The sequence below is a fragment of the Melanerpes formicivorus genome, unplaced genomic scaffold (assembly GCF_026170545.1).
Source record: "Melanerpes formicivorus ecotype bairdi unplaced genomic scaffold, bMelFor1.0.p_v2 SCAF_4, whole genome shotgun sequence".
NCBI lineage: Eukaryota > Metazoa > Chordata > Aves > Piciformes > Picidae > Melanerpes > Melanerpes formicivorus.
Genome location: NW_027142356.1, coordinates 8,061,515 through 8,080,970, shown reverse-complemented (window position 1 = coordinate 8,080,970; position 19,456 = coordinate 8,061,515). Strand labels below are relative to the sequence as shown.

At 40.4% G+C, this 19,456-nt stretch overlaps 2 protein-coding genes across 4 annotated transcripts in view; one reads left to right on the top strand and one right to left on the bottom strand.

Moving 5' to 3' along the window:
- Positions 1-607, bottom strand: part of GSTCD (glutathione S-transferase C-terminal domain containing) — a 71,468-nt gene extending 70,861 nt beyond the window's left edge. The window contains exon 1 of one of the 2 annotated variants that reach the window (XM_068136863.1): positions 523-607. The gene's annotated coding sequence lies outside the window, so the exon portion shown is untranslated. The remainder of the gene's footprint in view (positions 1-522) is intronic. The other variant, XM_068136867.1, reaches the window with a different exon arrangement.
- INTS12 (integrator complex subunit 12) lies at positions 3-16,551 on the top strand. Of its 2 annotated transcripts, none has more exons than XM_068136869.1 (7): positions 3-86; positions 4,641-4,805; positions 6,802-6,951; positions 7,503-7,690; positions 11,481-11,640; positions 13,041-13,193; positions 15,579-16,551. In XM_068136869.1, the coding sequence occupies exons 2-7, from the start codon at positions 4,650-4,652 to the stop codon at positions 16,158-16,160; spliced, it is 1,389 nt and encodes a 462-aa protein (XP_067992970.1). In that variant the 5' UTR covers positions 3-86; positions 4,641-4,649; the 3' UTR covers positions 16,161-16,551. The 2 variants fall into 2 exon arrangements, with proteins under 2 accessions (XP_067992970.1, XP_067992969.1); XM_068136868.1 differs by having other exon boundaries at positions 30-257.
- The last annotated feature ends 2,905 nt before the right edge of the window (positions 16,552-19,456 follow it).

Below are 19,456 nucleotides of genomic sequence, written 5' to 3'. Positions count from 1 at the left end.
TTCGTCCCGCCCACAGCATGGAACTGCTGTCTCAGAGTGCTGGTTGTGTGGGGGAACCATCGCGGCAGCGGACTCGGCTCTAAGTGGTGAGGGGAAGCTGCCCACGTCCCCTCGCACGTTCTCCTTTTTCTCCTCCTCCGGTTAGAGAGCAGCTCTGTGGGGGCAAAGCCGGGCCCTGGGAAAAGACATTTTGGGAGGAAGCAGAAGAAAGCCCACAGATACGCACACGCTCGGCGGTCTTTGTCCCCTGTCCTAGGGTGAGGCGAGAGTTGAATCTCCTTGTGGTGCGGGTAGGGCCCGAGCAGGGCGGGGCGGTGGCCGCCTTGGCTCTGTGGGTGCCGGCGACCCTCTGGAGCGACAGGCTCCTCCTGGGCACACGGGCACGCCCAGTGCTGTGGCCTTGAGGAAATGAGGACAGTAACGGGCGGGAGAGGGTCTCTCGCGCCGTTTTGGGCTCTGTCAGAGCGGAGCCTGTGGCACCGCTCTGCGGCGCTTCAGGGCAGCGTGTCCGGCGGGTCTTACCTCGGGGCACGCTCGGCCGGGCTAAGCTGGGATTTCGCGTTCCGGCTGGGTGCAGGCGGACTCGGCTGTTAGTGCTGGAAAGAAGAGCAAAGGTTCAGTTCCTTTTTGGCCACAGGAGCTGGCAGCGGGCGCGGTTCCGTAAGGAAGGCGGCAACTGGCCCGCGGGTGAGCACAGCAATTGGGAATAAACAGACCGAGTAAATAGGGAAGATGTCTGCGTAAAGCAGGACTTACAACTTTAAACCACGGTATAGGATCTAGGTGGTGGCGGTTTATTCGCTAAAGGATTTTATTTTAAAAGTCTTTCAGATGGTTTGCCCTTTCCATATTCTTAAAGGAAATGGCAGGGAGACATTGGCAGTAAGTATGTTGCCAAGGATCAGGTTGTGGCTTTCATCTGACTAATTTAGGAGTTCAGGTTTAACTAAAGTTTGGTTCTTCAACTGAGAAATTGCCAAGAGGATGATATCCAGGGTATTTATAGACCTGGTAATGTTTGGTACACATTGAATTAGGGAAAGACAACAATAATAGCAATATATTAAATTTGCTGGTGACCTAAACCAGTGATCAGTGTCATCTGTTTAAACAACATCTGTGGGTCCATTTTTGCAGGATATTGAAGCTTGGTCATGGTAGAGATTAACAGATCTCTATTCCATAATTATGGTTGTTGCATTTACTTGAATAAATGCTTTCATAAAACTGGTTTTTGTGGCAGCACATCTATGCATGAGAACAAAAACGTTCTGTAGAGAGGTAAGGCAGGTGTAGTGGGAACTTAAAACAGAGCTCCAGTGGCGAGACAGGTTGCAAAAGAGGAATGTAGAAATAATGCCCAGGAAAGTGGGGATGGTGTTAGGAAAGCCAAAGCTAAGCTAGAATTGAAGCTACCAGGTGATGTCAGTGTAATGAGGTGCTGTTTAGCAGGAAAAGGATTTACAAGGAAAATACGGTGGTGCTGCTGGGTGGGACAAGTATTTTAAGGGCAGCAGACTCAAAGAATTCTTGGATGTTTTAAGAATAACAACTTGCTAATTAACTTTCCTTCCTCCCCACAGAATTAAACCACTTCAAATAGTCTATATTAGGAGGTTATTCCATGATTGTTGGACTAGAGGACTTTTAAAGGTCCCTTCCAACCCAAAGTATTCTCTGGATCATATGATTGTACCTTGTAGGATTTTTAATCCTATCTCAGATACTTTGGTCTTGTCTGTCATGAGTCAGTTCTCAGTAGTGAAGAGGTGTCAGAGACCTAAGATGAGGAAGGTGCTTTTAGATTGAAGCTAATGGGTTAATGATTAGTTGGAAAAAGGTGCTCTTGAGTTCCTGTCCCTGCTCCACAAATCGTCTGCTTGTTCCCTTCAGTTACTGCTTTGTGCAAAAGCAATTCTGCTCTATGTTCGAGACTGTAACACAGGCTTCTAATCTTACAGCTGTGTTAGCAAACTGCTGTGCAAAAGATAGGATCAGACTCTCTCATTTCCTGTTTCTTTTTCCTAAACAACTTGTGAATTATTTTCTGTACAAAGATTCAGCTTCACCAAGGAAGTCAAGGTGTGCTCTTTTGCAGGAAAACCTGTGACATCATCCTTAAAATGATGCAGTTCTTGCTCTAAGGCTGTCAAGTTGTCACATAGTGAATTCACTACCAGAGGAGCAGTTTGACTGAAGCTATGAATCAATGTAGTTGCAGCTTAGGTCTATAAGTATCAAACTACTGTTCTGATCTATAAACATCTGAAAAAGGCCACTACAAAAAGCAGTAATTTGCCTTTTGGACCAGGCCAGTTGCCAGTAAGGAGAGCATGCTTATCAATTTACTTTTTTCAGATGATGCTTTTTTAAGGCAGCTATTGATGTGTTTATCTTTCCATTAAATGTAGTTACCTTTTTTTAATTGACAGACTTAAAACATTTGAAAATAAATGCCTAAACTGATCATACCTCATATGTTTCACAAGCCTAGCTCCCTGCTTTCTCGTGAAAGGCTATACCTGCAGTAGCCTATGACATTATGATTTACTAATGAGAATAGAGAAAGAATTGCTGCAGTTTCATATGCTAATAAAGGAATAAGTGCAGAAATTTGGATTTTAACAGTTCTTTTACAATAGGGATCTTTAAAAAGCTAGAGTTAGAAGTAAATCTGGGAAGTGTTACCTTCACAAAGACAAAACTGCAGTTGATGTGCTTACGTGTGATCTCTAAATACTACAGGCATCCTGAACTGGCTGCTAATGACTGTTGAGGCTACCTGTTCATTATAGACACAAGTTTGTATTCCTAGAATAAGCCTCAGAAAAGAAAAGATGAACAGGAAGTGATTCCAAAGTTAAGTGTTTTAGTTCCAGTGCTTTCATTCAACAGAGAGTTTAGCAGAGTACTAATTTAAGATTATATTGTGGCACTGAAACTTGGAAGATATAGTCACATAAAAAAAACAAATGGGAGAATTAGTCTACCTACAGACCTCAGGAGCAGCCCGAAAATGCATGAGGTAGATGCATAAAAAAAGAGGGTATATGCTTTCCACACGCATTGAATTCACTTTCTGTAAACATCAGAGAGAGATGGAGTTGTCTGGATGGGGCTTGCACCGCAGTCTCTGCATGATCAGTCAAAAAGCAGAGTAACTGGTGTGTAGTACTTACTTGCAGAAGTTCTGTGACCACCAGAAAATTATTTGACAAGTAGCAAAGATTAAGGAAGAGAGAGAAGAGGCTCTTGAAGAGGATTGTTAACTCTCTGCTGGGTCCATTGATAAAGTCCCTATGAAGTCTGCTGTGTGTCAAACTCCTTGATGATCTCAGTAAAGTGATTCTCTGGTGTCTTGTGAAAGCTCAGCATGAGATAAAGGTTCCTGGAGACTTCTAGGCAAGTTTTGAGGGAGCGGGCTGCCACTGCTGGTGTTTTGGCCAGAGAGGTAAAAGTTCACTGCCTTGAATATCAAAAGGGAATTCATCAGACAAAACCTTGGAAGATCCAGCTGAAAAAGCTGTCTAGGCAGTGCATTTGAGCAGAGCTGATGAAAACCTTTTCAAGAATGTCTTCTAGATTACTGTATGAAAAAAAGTATCCCCATGTGTTTCAAATGAGACTCAACAAGATTATTAACAATAGCACTTCTCATAGGTTTTTGGAAAAGAGGAGGAAGCTTTGCTTCCTGTGTTTTTTGGTGTTTGTTTTTTTTTCCTTAAATTGTTAATTGTCAATTACTGATGAAGTTACAGAGCTATCTGTCTTTGCAGGGAAAATTTTTGATGTAAGTACTGTTACAGCTTTTGTTAAAGAAATCAACAAAAGGCTCTAGAGTGCAGGAATGTATTGATAGGAAGTAAACATCAATTTTAATTTTTATTCATTCTGGTTTTTCCCTCGCTTTATTCCATTTACCTTGAATCTGTGGCACCTTGGCACTCTGGATAGTCATTACTTGACACAAAAAACCTAGGCTGTCACAAGAGCACTTGGATAAACTACAGTCTGAGTTATACATTTTCTCACTGTCTCTAAATTTAAATTTAAAAACTAAATTTAAAAACTAAATTTAAAAATGGACAATAAATTCTGTTTGTATATGTATGAAATAATGTTATTTGTTTTGTATCTCTTACATTGCGTGTTGTGATGAGCTGTTCCTTTCAGAAATTTCAGAAGTTAATTTTTCTACAAGTAAGATTGTTGTTGTTGTTGCTGGTCTTAAACAGAAATGCAAATGATGTTAAGGAGAAGGGTTGTGATTGCTTTCCTTGAAGTTTACAGTTATTTTGCATAGTTTTTCAATGATCTGTATGTATGGAATGTCAAGAACATCTGTTTGTTTCATACAAGTATGGTGAGTGTAGTTCCTGAACATCAGATTGTGAGAAAGAATACATTTGATACCATTTCAGATGTTAAGCTGAATTTAAGTTCTTTAGCTCCAGGTTTCACAATCAATTGTCTTCTAATGGTGATAATTAATTCATGTGTCATCATTGCTGTGGTTTAATACAATTTCACTTTACACCAAAAAATATTCGGTGTGATAATTAGCCACATGCTGTTTGACTTATGCTCAATATGAATAATGTTGGCATTGGTACTTTTTCTTCTTCTCCCCTTCCTCCAAGGACTGCACTATGGCTGCTACAGTGAGCTTGGAGCTTGACCCCATTTTTCTGAAAGCCTTGGGCTTCTTGCATTCGAAGAGTAAGGACTCTGCTGACAAGCTGAAAGCCCTTCTGGATGAGTCTTTGGCCAGAGGAACTGACTCAAGCTACCGTCCATCTCAGAAGGTATTGATATTGGAGAATATTGGTCATTTACATGCCTTTTTGAAGCTCCTGCTATTCCTGCTTCGTCTTTTATAGATGAAAAGTGAAAAGAGAATCAGAAATTGAGCGAAAAGTAATTAATAGAGTGATGATGTTCAATATTGCCCTTTTATGCAACATAATCTGTACAACAATTGAAGCTAATGGGGGGGGGGGTCTCTTTACCTTCTTGGTGTACCAAGACCTGTAAAAGAGATACTCAACACTATTGCAAGTGTTTTGACTTTGTAATGGTGCTTCCTGTATTCACTTTTATGCTGGCATTTTTGTTTGTAAGCTGTCATACATGCTGTCTAAGGTTAGCCCAACATTATGTATTTCTCCAGTTACAGTCACAGGTAAAAGATCTTTAAAATGCAGACTATTTTCGCCACAGATAAATATTGAACAAATGAAGCTCTTTATTGACAAAGCGGGATCTCTTTTCTTGTAATTCTGTTGATGAAGTCATATGAGAATGAAAAACACCAAATGTTCCAGTGGTTTGCAGGCTGAAACCATTGCCACCCAATGGACAATCTTGATTTTTCATCTGCTGAAAATCACTAGGCACCTACTGGAGGGATTATTTGAATCTGAGATTAGCATATGTACGTGACTAACTGAGGACATCCTCATATTGCTGCATATTGCCATATGACTAATGAGGTAGTGTTCTCCTCTGGGATACTTAGAAGTTGGTCTGGTATGTTCTATTGATGATCTATATGATGGTACAGTAGTGTTATTTCATTTCTACATGTATGTGTTTCTGAGTAACTACAAGGCACGACTACAGCTGCAGCATATGTCATGCTTGTACTGTGTGGTCTAACTTCTTTCTATTCAAATGGTTAACTCCCTGACATGTACACTGCAGTTCCCTCGAAGACAAATCTCAAAAGTCTCAGGTGTGCACTCTCTGTCAAACCTCTGTCAAAGAACTGTTAGTTTGTGATTTAAAGAAGAAGCAAGAAGCTGAAGAGTAGTGCAAAGAGGCTTGGGAAGCCAAACAAGTAACAGCTTGATTGGTAGTCAACTGCCCTTGGGTGAAACTGAGGCTTACCCCAGAGGAAGAAATTTTTTGTTCTCCTCTTTCCATTGTGTCTCTGGTATCAGCTGGACTGCAAAGCTTGGAAATGGAAAAAAGTAGAATAATTCCTTTCCTTGCTTTCTTAGGCTGCAGGCTTAATTTGTGGTTGACCATGAAATCCAATAACAGAGTAAGGAGCATAGGATTACCAGAGTCAAGTAGATGAGGAAATCAGTTTCTGAGTGGGTGCAATAGAAAGTCAACAAACTTGTGGGAAGAGGCCGAAGCTCAGGGCTCAGGATTGTCTGCATTATACAGCAAAGAATTATTCCCTTAGCAAGCTGGGATGCATATTCAGGTAATCAATCACTCATTTCCAGACCCACTTGCTTATTTTCTATTGCTGATACTAATACATCATTAACAAGAACTATTGATTTCTGTTGATCTAAATGTATTAATTTGCTAGGTGAATATGGGCTGAGATTAAGTGGCAGTCAATATTTTTCTGCATGAGAGAATGAATTATTGATGTTTGGTGACTTCAGATGTCAACTTATGTTTTCAGCTTGCACTGAATTTTGTTCTCAGACCTGACTAAAAATTTGTCTTCATTATCTCTTTGAATTTTAAAAGCAGAAAAGTTTTCTTTTTTAATTAATGTTTCAAAGAGGACCTGACTTTGGAAAAGGAGCACCTTTTCCTCTGGTAGGTGAGTGATAAGGGGAGGTTTTGATAATTGACTGCAGCTTGAACACACTAACTTGACAATGTGAAAATAAAGTCTTTAACAAAAAAAAAGCGTGTGCATGTGTACATATAGTTGATCAGTGGTGTATGATATGTTATTTGCCTATTAGCTATATAACTAATTGCAAACTAGGAAGTAACTAAAGTTAGTAAATCAAGTGGGGATTGTCTTAAATTTTTGTTTCTTTTTTTCAGGAAGTAGAGCAACCGAAAGTGTCTGTTACCAAACCAATTTCCAGTAAGCAAGAGCCTAAAGCTTCCTCAAGTTTGCCTTCTGGCAACAACAATGGCAAGCCCACTGCATCAGAAAAGGTGAAAAAAGAAACAGAAAAGAGGTCTGATAAAGTAAGTCTTTTTCGTTCTCTAATGAAATAATTTGGGTTAAAAACTTGATGATGATTTTAGGTCAAAGTTTTTGGGTTTAACCTCCGTAAGTCAACTCATCAGATTGTGCATAGCCGGTGAGCTGCGTTATCCAATCCTGTTGCCATTGAAGCAATTCAAGAAAAATCTTGTTGTAATTATTCTGCAACTGTTTTCCCTGCTCACAGCAGGGAAGTTGAACTAGATGACCTTTAAAGGTTGCTTTCAACCCAAACCATTATGTGAGTGTGTTAAATATCCTCAAAGTAAGAAGCTACTCAAATGTGATAAGCTGAAACGTGGGATTTCCAAAGCTTTTCCAAGGATTTTGAGATGAAGTACAAAAAGTGGACTTGAACTTCTGGTTCATAAATATTTTGAAGAAAATCTGTATCTATGGAAAAAATGTTGTGTGTGTACAAAGTGCACCTTCTGACACTGCTAACCTAATTGTTCCAGTCATTTTCTCATTTTAATAATATCCATTAGCTTTCTGCATTTTCACATTCTCTGTGTCTGTGTGTATATAATAGATGAAAGGGGATACTGCTGAAGGAGGTGATACAACAAAGAAGGCCAGAGTAGAGAAGCAAGAGGCTCGTTCCTCTCCTATTACGGTTCAGACAAGCAAGGATTTATCCATGCCTGATTTATCCAGCTTTGAGGAAACCAGTGCTGATGACTTTGCTATGGAAATGGGATTAGCCTGCGTTGTTTGCAGGTAAGTCAACATGGCTTTGCTGCAACTGTGTGGTCACCTTTCTTTTTGAGTCTTCTATTGAGTTAATGCTTCCTGTAGTTTTTATTCTGGAAATCACTTAAGCACATACCCCAGTTTAATAATACATTTAAGCATCCTTCGTGAATATGAATGGTCTCTTGAAAATGGACTGTGTAATGAGATAACCAACTGTTCTCCTTCAGGAAAGGGCAACTGGATAATAATGAAAGTAGATATGTTGCAAAACTTACCATAACAAATACTGACTTTTAATTATCAGAGAACAAGTTAAAATATTAATGGCTAATGATAAATATTTCTTTGAAAATCAGTTCTCTTCTGAAAACATTTTCAAGTGGCATTATGATGGCTTCTGCATGTCTTGCTCCTATTTTCGTAATCATTTGGCATTAACATGTAGACATTGCTTTTCAGTTAAACTCTTGACATGAGATATATTTATTGTTATTTTTTACTTTTCGGCAAGAACTCTAAAATTAGATCTTGGTAACATTCCACTAACAATACATTTAGTGTTAGCAGACATAAAAATTGTGCTTTAAAATATCCACTCTGGGATCAAATCACTTGAATTGGGATTGGCTTTTACAGGTGATTTGTATCACTGTAAGTGTCCACTGCTGCCAAAAGAAATAGTTTGACTCTTCCAGTTGTACATCCTTCCCTGTCTTGTTTTGGGGGTTGTACTGACCACACATTTGTGATCTGAATGAGCTTCTTGATCAGCTCCCATTTGGGTTTTTCAGTAGGTTTAGGCTTCAGTCAGCTTAGTGCATGTAAATGCTTTCACTGGCACATGTGTGGGTGCAGGAATATAGAGCTGGGACACAGAGGAGAGGTTTTTCTCTTGGAAGGTTTTAGGAGCAGTATGAGTTTTAGCCACGTTGGGAAAGTTCCTTCAGTTATTTCCATGGTCATTCTTCTTGTGCTGATAAGGAGGTGCCTCCAGCCCATGGAGGATGAATTCTCATTGTTCCATCTAATTATACTGTTAACCCATTGTGGGCTGATGAGATTTTGTGTCACATCATTCCCCTGTGCTGGCTCAAATGTTTAATTTCTTATAGATATTGAAAGAAAGAAGAACAGGTGAAACATTTGAAGTATGAAATATTTATTTTACCTTTCTTCCTGCAAATCCTATTCTTTGCTGTCTCTAAAGGGGCAAAGCCTTTTTCAACAGTATGTTAAAAAACTACTAAAACTCATATGGCATTAATTTATTTGCCAGAGAGAATAAATAAAAGTGGCTTTTTTTTGTTTAGACAGTCTTGGGCTGCTGTGGATTGGAAATTCTGCATCTTCCCAGGAAAACAAACAAACATCAACAATAAAAACCACATCCAAACACATACAGGCACAAGGAGAAATGCCTGTGTCCAGCATGGCCAAGACTTTGCTTTGAAAAGCAAGGCCAGATAGGTGGTTCCATTGGCTGTTCTACATCCAGTGTTCCACCTGGCTGCTGAAGCTAATCGTGGTCCTAAATTCATAGTGCTCCTGCAAAAGATGCATCTATCCCTGCTAACTGAAATAGCTGTTATTAAGCCAATGCCAGAGGGAGGAAAAAGAACAGCAGGGAAAGGAGTAGCCTGTTAGAGATAGGATGGCAAGTTGACCAGTGCTCAGGATTTGTTTTCATTTTACATAAAACCTGCTGGAGCTGATGGCCCTGTGGTTCTTAGTCTCCAGCTCACACTGGATAGGATGATTTTTAGAGTACTCATGCTTCAGACATTCTGAATCCAACACATTGGTTAGGCAGAATTCCATCATCTGCTGTTCATCTTTCAAGATGTGACCCTTTTTGGAGTAGCTATCTTGAGCCAAAACAATGATATGCCAGTACATATAAAATGTCAAAGCACTGGATACTCTGTCAAGTGACTCAAATATGGATAGTGTTTACAAAATTACATCTTTTAACACCTCAGATCAGTTATTCAATCAATTATGAATGAAACCTTTATATCCACTTGCAGAGTAGAAGGGATTTATAGCCAAAGGGTTTGTGTTTTTATTGCTTAAGAAGACAAACTTACAAGAACCCAGCTGTGGATTCACAAACTGAGTATTAACTGTTCCTCTTTTATAGATGTAAAACCTAAAACCAGAGACATTAAATGTTTCTTTTAAGATTTGCCAGGTGTCAAAAGTATGTTGTAGTGATTAAGAGTATTGAGCATTGATGCCTGTGGTGTTTTTCTTCTTGTTCCTTTATAGCAAATTAGGCATAAAGAGAGAGAGAGTATTAAAATAACTTCATCCTCTCTAGTACCTGCAGGTCTTACAACATCAAGACCCACTGGTTACATGTCTTTCAGCTATGGAGAAGAAACACTACATGCAGTTTGCAGATGATAGTGAACTCTCTCTCAAAACAAAAAAGAATTAAAAGCCTAGTTTTGAAAGAACAACCTGTATTTTTTTTTTTGAGTACTTTGAAATCTGTTTTCTGCAGGTAAAAAATCACCAGGTTTGTTTTTCAGTCATATCATTTAAAAATAAGTGGTTTAACTTGTTTCTAAGCATGAAGAGTTCATGTTTTTTTAATCAGTCTGGGATTGCTTTTTTTGTAATTTTGAAATAGGGGGAATCCTCTCTTGAAACATGGAGTTCAGACATCACTGCTTTGTTCTGACCCAGTTTATTTAGGAATAACAAACAAACAAAGCAGCTTTTTGAAAGTCCTCCATCTAAAATAATGGGCCCTGGAATATTAGAAAGCTTTCTCCCTCTGGTTTTAAATATCCAATTTAAAAGAAAAATATTTCTTAGAAAATGTTCTGGTATCCTTATGGACAATACCTGCAGACTTCATTTTCCTGTTATATAAAGAAATAAGGTATTACCTTTCCCCACCCATCTACAAATAGAGTTTCCATGGTTACCTAGGTACCTGCTTCTTGGGGATATGAGCAAAAGCAGCTTAGCAATTAAATAGCCTGATTTGTCATCTGAAAGAAGAAATCATTAGGAAAATGGCATTTGGCTAATTCACAGACATCCTCCCAGTCATGTGTATATCACTAATTTGTCATTTATACAGCATGATTACTTTCACCAGAGGCCCACACAATATTAAGTCCTCATCGCCAGCTTACATGTTTGCTTCAAGGCAGGACTGCACAGTTAATCCTTCCTATTCCATCTTTCAATGATTCTGGTATTACCTCAGATTCCAAATGTCTTTGTGTAGTAGGGACCAAAACGATAGCTAGTAAAACGTCTCCAAAGTTGTATACAGCTTGGATGATGATGCTTTTAAATCTTGTAGCAGGGTGCACTCTTATCACTCAGAAGTTATTTGTTCTTGAGCTGTATTGCTCTGCAGCTTACAGCAAAATTATCCAAATGTAGACTAGGTTCTCATATGCTAACATAATGGTGAAGTCCTAATTGGTACACACTGAGGTACCCATAACATAAAATGCCCAGGTGAAGCACATCAGGTATGACTTGCTTTTCTAATACAAAAGTCAAACAGGGAAATCAAGTGACATATACATATGTTTAATAGCACAGAAGTTTTAGATAATTTTTATTTTTTTTACATAAATTGCCTTGAGGGGAAAAAAATCTGAAGTATTTGTCAGGGAGAGCTTGTACAGAAAGAAAAGGAATGGATTTCATGTGCTACAGGTAGAAAAGACACGTGGAAGCAAAAAATTTTCCTAGTTTTTATCTCAAGCCTTGCAAAATTGGCAACAATTGGGTAATCCTTTAAATACCTTCTCCCATAATCTGTTCTTAACTATTTGCTCTGCAGGCAAATGACAGTTATTTCTGGGAATCAGCTAGTGGAGTGTCAGGAGTGCCATAATCTCTACCACCAGGATTGCCATAAACCTCAGGTGACAGACAAGGAAGTGAATGATCCTCGGCTTGTGTGGTATTGTGCCCGCTGTACCAGGCAGATGAAGAGAATGGTAGGAGTCAGTTTTTTTGTCTTGTTTGAGCACTGTTTGAATACAGCAGGCTGTTTCTAATGCATGAGAGTATTTTGTGGGTTGCAGAAATCTCTGGAAGCATGTTGGAGAACCATTTTTCTCAGCAGTGCTTCCCTTGCTGCTGCATTCATTTGTTGTTTTTTTCTAATGTAGCATGTCAAATAGTATTTTAAAATGTGCTGCTTAAACAAAGCTTTTCAAAAAGCAGAAGCTGAGTGAAGAAGAAGGAAATAGGATTATTTTCCTTCCTGGTAAGCATCAGTCACTTATTTCAGGTGATACCCAGTTTTTAGTACCAAATAGCCCTACAGTTTTAGTTTTCTTCTCATGAATGGAGATTGGACATGAATGGTTGTTGTCCTGTAAAACAAGACTGCAAATTTCAGTTCAGATCTTAAGTGCTGAGTGTTCTCAGGCTTCACAATAAGCAGAGGGTAGTACATTCCAGGGGGGGAAAAAAAAAACATGCAGATCAATCAAAATAAAGAGATAATTTCTTGACTAAACAGACTAATCATTCCTGATCCCACTCATCTTATTAAAAGAAACAAGCATCAGAGTTACAAAGCATCTCAGGGTGCATTAAACATTAACCATTACTATCCAGGACTCTAGTTCAAAGCCTTTTATCCAGGAGAAAATACATGATGTTTTTGAACCATTCTGTAACTTAGCACGTCATTATCTGTTGAAATGACTCTACAAGAAAAGAAGGCAATGTAAGATCCTGGCCTAGGACTTATCACCACTGATTGAAACACATGATTATTCTCATGATCATTGGGCCTCTGGAACTCAGAAGTGTTTGGCTGACATCAGTTACTACCTAGGACAGCCATTGCAGGCATTCAACATTTGCCTTCAGTATGCCCTTTCCTGGTTTTGTTTTAGCACAAATTCTATCATTTTACCTGCCACTTCCTAGGTCTTACAAAACCAAGACTCACCAGTTACATGTCTTTCAATTATAGAGAAGAAACACTGCATGCAGTTTGCAGATGATAGTGAACTCTTGCAGCCTGCAGCCCAGTACTGCTGGATTCTGTCCTGTCTACCTCAAGTTCACCTGTCCTTGCAGTATTTCTGTGAAGGCCTGGTGCTTTTCTGTTCCCCAAGTGGCAACACTTCTGCTCTTTCCAAGCTGACATAGCAAATCCAATTCAGTATGCTTTTTGGTTGGACCTTGTCCCCAGTGCCATACTCAGCACTATCTTTCTCCACATCCCCTGATACCTTTTTTGTTAGGCAGCATACAGCTTGAAATGATAAAGGCTTGGTTTGCAAACTGTTTGCTCATGCTTCTTTTTTAATGGTCAAAATTATAAATGATATGTGACTCATAACTAATTTGCATTTTTTTTTCCCTTCCACATCTACAGGCTCAGAAAACACAAAAACCACCTCAAAAAACAGCTCCTGCAGTGGTTTCAGTTGTACCAGCTGTGAAAGATCCATTGGTCAAGAAGCCAGAAATTAAGTTAAAACCTGAGACCCCACCAACTTTTCTAGCATTCAAGAGAACAGAAGTCAAGGTAATGCAGCTCAGGTTTTTCCAGAGGAAGAGTTTACATTTTCCTGCATAGATTTCCATTTTTATTTAGAGCAGTCTTTTCTCAAAAGAGCCACAAATGGAACAGGCAGCTCTGCTACGTGTATTGAGGACTGCCACAGCTTAGTGATTTTGCAGTAACCACTAAAAGGTTAGCAGAGGGGTTGGGGGAATTGATTACCCTGTAAGTCTTTAAACCATCCAATTCCTGACCGTTGTTTTCATGTTGCAAGGGAGAGAACAGAATTTACTTTATAGATATTTTTCAGTTACGTTCTGTACAAGTATAAATCCTCATAAATGTCATTTGCAGCCTCTAAAGCCAGTTGCATCGTGGGCTGCATCAAAAGAAGCATGACCAGCCGGTCAAGAGAGGTAGTCCTTCTCCTCTGCTCTCGTGAGACCTCCACCTGAAACTGTGTTCAGCTCAGGGGCCCTCAGTGTAAGAAGGACATGGACCTTCTTGAACGGGTCCACAGGAGAACCACGAAGATGGTCAGAGGGCTGAAGCACCTGTCCTATAGAGACAGACTGAGAGAGCTGGGATTATTTTGCCTGGAGAAGAGGAGGCTCCGGGAAGATCTTATAGTGACCTTTCAGTACTTAAATGGGGCCTATAGGAAAGATGAGGAGGGAGGGACTCTTATTAGGGAGTAGAGTGATAGGGTATGGGGTAACAGTTTTAAACTGAAAGACTGTAGATTTAGATCAGGTATTGTTAAGAAATTCTTTACTGTGACAATGATCGCACACTGGAACAAGTTGTTCAGAGAAGTTGCGGATGCCCTCACTCTGGAAGGCATCAGGCCAAGTTGGATGGGGCTTTGAGCAACCTGATCTAGTGGAAGGTGTCCCTGCCTGTGACAAGGGGATTGGAAGCAGATGATCTATAAGGTCTTTTCCAATCCAAACCATACTGTAATTCTAGGAATTGTATAAAAGATAGGACTTGTGCTCTGTGATTAAGTAACATGCATATTTTGATAGAAGGCTTTTCCTTGAGGTAATAGTGGACTTGGCTGTGCTGGGTTAATAGTTGCACTCCATGATTGTGAGCATCTTTTACAGCCTAGACAGTTCTACATAGCTCTGATTGTATAGTAGGGAAACTTTAGCTGAGTTCATGAGATCTAGTTTATGAGGCTGCTGCTTATACACATTGCTTGTCTTTCTGTTTCTCAAAGGTATTTATAAATATTGTCACAAGTTGGTCAAAGGTGGTAAACCAGAAGCAGTGTAGTAAATAACATAGTAGGCTAACAAAACATGACCCTTATCTTGGAAAACACATCTTAACTCAGAAGCAAAGCAATTATCTGTGCGCTCAAAGTTATGTTTGCCATTGCTCTGCCTGGATGCAAACCATCATGAATAATAATGATGGCTATTGCTCAAGCTTTTACACTTAAGGATAGCTTTTTTCACCTCAGCAGTTATTTATGTGCCTAAACAGGTTGTAAGAGTGAGGTTCAATTTCGTCAATCATCTGTACTGTTTAGAAACTACCCAGGTATCTTATAGAAGGAATATTACGTGAATAGAGACTTAATTTCTGTTCTGCCTTTGGGTATAGATCTGGTTTAATGATTCAGTGTGTGTATTAACCCCATCTGCAAACAGGATAGAATAGGGTTAAGGTCTGGGGACTACTGCTAATGTATATAGCACTTTGCAGGCAGAGAGAAATTGGTTTGCAGGAGGTTTGTACTCAAATGGGAAGACTACAGGAAAGCAGAACAGTGACCTCTTTTCTTTTTTTCTTCTCCTTTTTCTTTTTTTTCCCCCCCCTCTTCTTTTTCTTTTTAAAATCATGTCTATGAACCAAGAGGTTCATAGCTAACCAAGCTAAGAACCAAGAGGGAGGGAAGGAAAGGGAAAAAGTTTAGACACTGCTACTTCGACCAAAAGACTGCAGTGAAATGCAGTACTTACTTGCTTAGTGTCTGATTTTTGGCTGAGCATCTGTCCTTGTGTTTAAAAAGTGGCAGCAGGGAACTATAGTGAACAAAAAACAAAAGGTGTTGGCTTGCCACCCTTTTTATACTTCACAAATTTGAGCTATTTGCAGTTACTTCAGTTAACCATCTTTCCAAGTTTACAATGCCATGTGGTAGCCTGCTAGCTGTATAGAAAAATGGAAGAAAAGGTAATACTGGTTTTCTGTGGCCAGGAAACTCAGTTTGCTGCACCTGGTGTCCTTTCTTGTTAACATTTTCTTGTTCACACTTTTAGCTGTAGTGACTAGTAATAAAATACTGTCCACTGGGTGTTGCTGGGGAAAGCCCTGGAACAGGGGTTCAGTTTATTTCTGCTTTGCCATGTTACACAAATGGATGCTACTATAATAAGAATGCTTTATTTATTGTAGACTTCAGCAGCAATTTCGGGGAACTCAGCCAGTACAAGTGTTTCCTCTTCAGCAACCAGTGGCCTTACAGGATGGGCTGCTTTTGCAGCCAAAACCTCCTCTGCCAATCCATCAACTGCCAAACTGGGATCAGCAGCACAGAATGCCAGTGGGAAACCTGCAGCTTCTTCAAATAACCAGAAACCTGTGGGTTTGTCAGGGCTGGCAACGTCCAAAACAGGACTAGGATCAAAAATAGCTTCTGCCAACAACAGCACAAACCCTGTTCAGCTGAAGCCTCCTCCACCTCTGACACTGGGGAAGACTACTCTCAGCCGTTCAGTGAGCAGTGACAATGTCAGCAAAGTTGGGCTTCCTAGTCCCAGCAGCGCTGCCCCAAGCACCAGCAGCCAGGTGAGCAGTGGGAATGGCAACAGTGGGACTGTGGGTAGCAGTGGGGGCAGCGCAAGCAAAACCACATCAGATACTGGTAATCAGTCAGCCTCCCTAAAAGGTCCAACTTCTCAGGAATCTCAGCTCAATGCCATGAAAAGGTTACAAATGGTCAAGAAGAAGGCTGCTCAAAAGAAACTCAAGAAATAGTATGGCTGCTTGCTAATTTTGTTGGTTGTGTTCTGTGAAACAGCAACATTGTCTTTTTCTTAAAGAAAGTCCCCCAGTTACTGGACTAAAGCAGCCATTAAATCAGGGCAGCCCAAAATCTGTGTTACAAAGGTCAGGCTTTGATAATCTTAGCATTCCTTCAGACTTTGGAAATCTATCAGTTGAATATGTTGGAGGAATTCACTATTACATGCTCCTGAATTATAGCTCAAAGGACCGAAACTTGAAATTGTAGAAGTTGGGTATTTTGGAGTATATAAAACCCAACAGATTCATGTGGACACTTAATAAATTGGAGTTACTGAAACTGTCATTCTTAAATGTTATTAATAAAAATATTATGAACCTGGAAAATCATTGATGCTCTTCTTTTACCCAATTTTCCAATACTTAAAATGCTTCAGCTGTTCAGAGTTGTCTATATTGTGCAGAGGTAACAATTTATACAGTTCCCTAGGTAAAAAAAAAGCTGTTCTTTTAAACAGTTAGGAAACTTAACAGTTAAGCAACACACTCTGAAGTGAGAATTTTAGGTGGCCTATTTTGGTTTTATGCAGTGAGAACGGATAATTTGTTGTCATTCTCTGAGGGAGAACAAAAGAGCATTGGCAGAAGATAAATTGTCCCTGGGGAACACCTGGGTACAGACCTCCAATGAGTCTCTGCACCCTGATCACAACCTTCTGAGCTCTTTTGTTCAGCCAGTTCTCAATCCACCTCATTGTCCACTCATCTCACAGTTCCTTAAGCTTGCCTTTGAGGATGGTGTGGGGAGACTGTCAAAAGCCTTGCTGAAGCTGAGGTAGACAGCACCCGCTGCTCTCATCTACAAAGCCAGTCATGCCATTACAGAAGTCTATTGGATTAGAGTGATTTCATCTTCGTGAATCCATGGTGATTCATGCTGATGGTGAGGTTGGCTGTCCTGTAATTTCCTGGGTCCTTCTTGCCCTTTTTCAAGACTGGAGTGACACTGGCTTTCCTCCAGTCCTCAGGCACCTCTCCTGTTCTCTATGACCTTTCAAAGATGATGAAGAGTGGCTCAGCCAACTCCCTCAGCACTTGTGGGCCCATCCCATTGGGGCCCATGGATTTCTGGATGTTCAACTTGCCTATGATCTCTAAACTAATCCTGCTTGACCAAGGGAGTCTTGTCTTTCTCCAGGCCTTCTTTTAACTTCAGGGACTGAGGGCTGGTTTTAGCAGTGAAGACTGAAGCAAAGGAGGCATTCAGTAACTCCCTCTTCTCTGTATTGTCCACCACCAGGGCATCCACCTCATTCAGCAGCAAGCCGATGTTTTCCCTAGTCTGCCTTTTGCTACCGATATACTTGAAGAAGCCCTTGTTGTGTTTAACATCCTTTGCCAGGTGTCCTTAACCTTCTAGTTTGTGTTGACTCTAATAAAACCTATCCTTGCAGGAAGGTTCCAGGTGCTAGCTGCCTCTGTCTTGCCTCTGAGTACACATCTAGTTTTGCTTTCAAGAGTTCAAGTACCACATGGGAGGTGAACAAAGGCAGGAAAAATTGACCTTTGTTTATAAATTGTGATTGCTAGTGCCACTTAAAGTACCCCTGAGACATTCAAGAGTATCCTGACATCTGTAACTGGCATGGGCTGACTGTAGGTTATCTCCTATTCATTTAGAATAACTGATGCAGTACCATTTAGGCACATCTGTCTCTTCCCTCCAGTAAGGCCAAGTCTAGCTGTATTTGCTGACATCACTGTGTTTGCAATATCTGAAATATAGCTGTAATTTGTATTGTCATGACTATTCCACTGGAACTTTCCCAGCTTCCTAAATGCATTTTAAAGTCGTCTCCTGTTGGTATAAAAATGTCAGTTAGGATTGTGATTCTTGCAAGTATTATTTCAGGAAGGATTTATAGCATAGACCTGGTCTTTTAAATCAAGTGTTTAGCATGAATATGTAAGAGAGGCAGTGCTTTCTGCTTTGGAGTTAGGGTTAGGATGGAAATAACAGTTGTGTTTTCAGGAGGGGAGCCTGTCCTACAGGATTGTTTGACTGGATTTGCATATCAGGTTGGGGAATCTAGTACAAGGCAGGAAGGAGGAAGGCCCTTGAATTCGAGAAGCATACCTCATATTTAGAAAATAAAATAACTGGAAAATAGTACTATGGGTTTGGGTGGTTTTTCTATCCCCAAGCCAAATTGCTCTGCAACTTGCTATAAAAATAGCTACTTGACTTCCCTTATCCATTTTCTAAACTGGTATAGGAATAGTTTGCTTCCACTTAAATGTGATGTTATTTTATAGATGGCCAAATTCTGATACCCTTAATAAAGTGAAGTTATAGGTTACTACAGTTCTAGCAATGCTCCTTCTGGCCACACTAGGGGATGCTAGTGATGTCTGGGTCTTAAGAGGAAAGATCTAATACAAAGTTCTCTACTTTGTTTTAGTAACACAAGCTTTTATCTGTAACAACTCCTGACTGACCTCTGACTGGACACAGCAGTAATAATGGTCATGACCTTAGGAGCAACTAGAAAAGAGCAGAAGTAAGCTGACATTTGGAAACTTGGAAGTGTCATTTGAAATGTTCTCAGTATTTTTATAGCATGTGATGAGGTCTGATATATCGATAAAGTGGGATTCATACTAAGAATGCAGCACTCCTTATTGGACCTAGAGGGGAACACTGTGACTGAAGGCGAGGAAAAGGCTGAGGTCCTGAACACCTTCTTTGCCTCAATGTTTAACAGCAAGGCAGGAGTTCAAGATGAGTGGCCTCCTGAGCTGGGCGATGGGGTCGGGGAGCAGTGTAATGCCATGGAAATCCATGAGGAATTAGTTCAGGATCTGCTGAGCCGCTTGGACACTCACAAGTCCATGGGACCGGATGGGATCTATCCTAGGGTGCTGAGAGAGCTGGCAGATGAGCTGGCCAAGCCGCTCTCCATCATTTTCCTCCAGTCCTGGCTCACCGGTGAGGTCCCAGATGACTGGAAACTGGCCAATGTGGTCCCCATCCACAAGAAGGGTCGGATGGAGGAACCCAGAAACTACAGGCAAATCAGCCTGACCTCAGTGCTAGGGAAAATGATGGAGCAGATTATCCTGGTGGCAATAACTGTGCACCTGAAGGATGGCCAAGGGCTCAGGTCCAGCCAACATGGATTTAGGAGGGGCAGGTCCTGCCTCTCCAACCTGATCTCTTTCTATGATCAGGTGACCAATATGGGGGATATGGGAAGGCCTGTGGATGTGGTCTGTCTGGACTTCAGCAAGGCCTTTGACACTGTCCC

Excerpts from the sequence above, each read along its gene's own strand:
- INTS12 (XM_068136869.1), top strand. The coding sequence starts at position 4,650 with ATGGCTGCTACAGTGAGCTTGGAGCTTGACCCCATTTTTCTGAAAGCC. Across the intron at positions 6,952-7,502 it reads CAGAAAAGAGGTCTGATAAA|ATGAAAGGGGATACTGCTGA; the intron begins GTAAGTCTTTTT and ends TGTATATAATAG. Across the intron at positions 13,194-15,578 it reads TCAAGAGAACAGAAGTCAAG|ACTTCAGCAGCAATTTCGGG; the intron begins GTAATGCAGCTC and ends TATTTATTGTAG.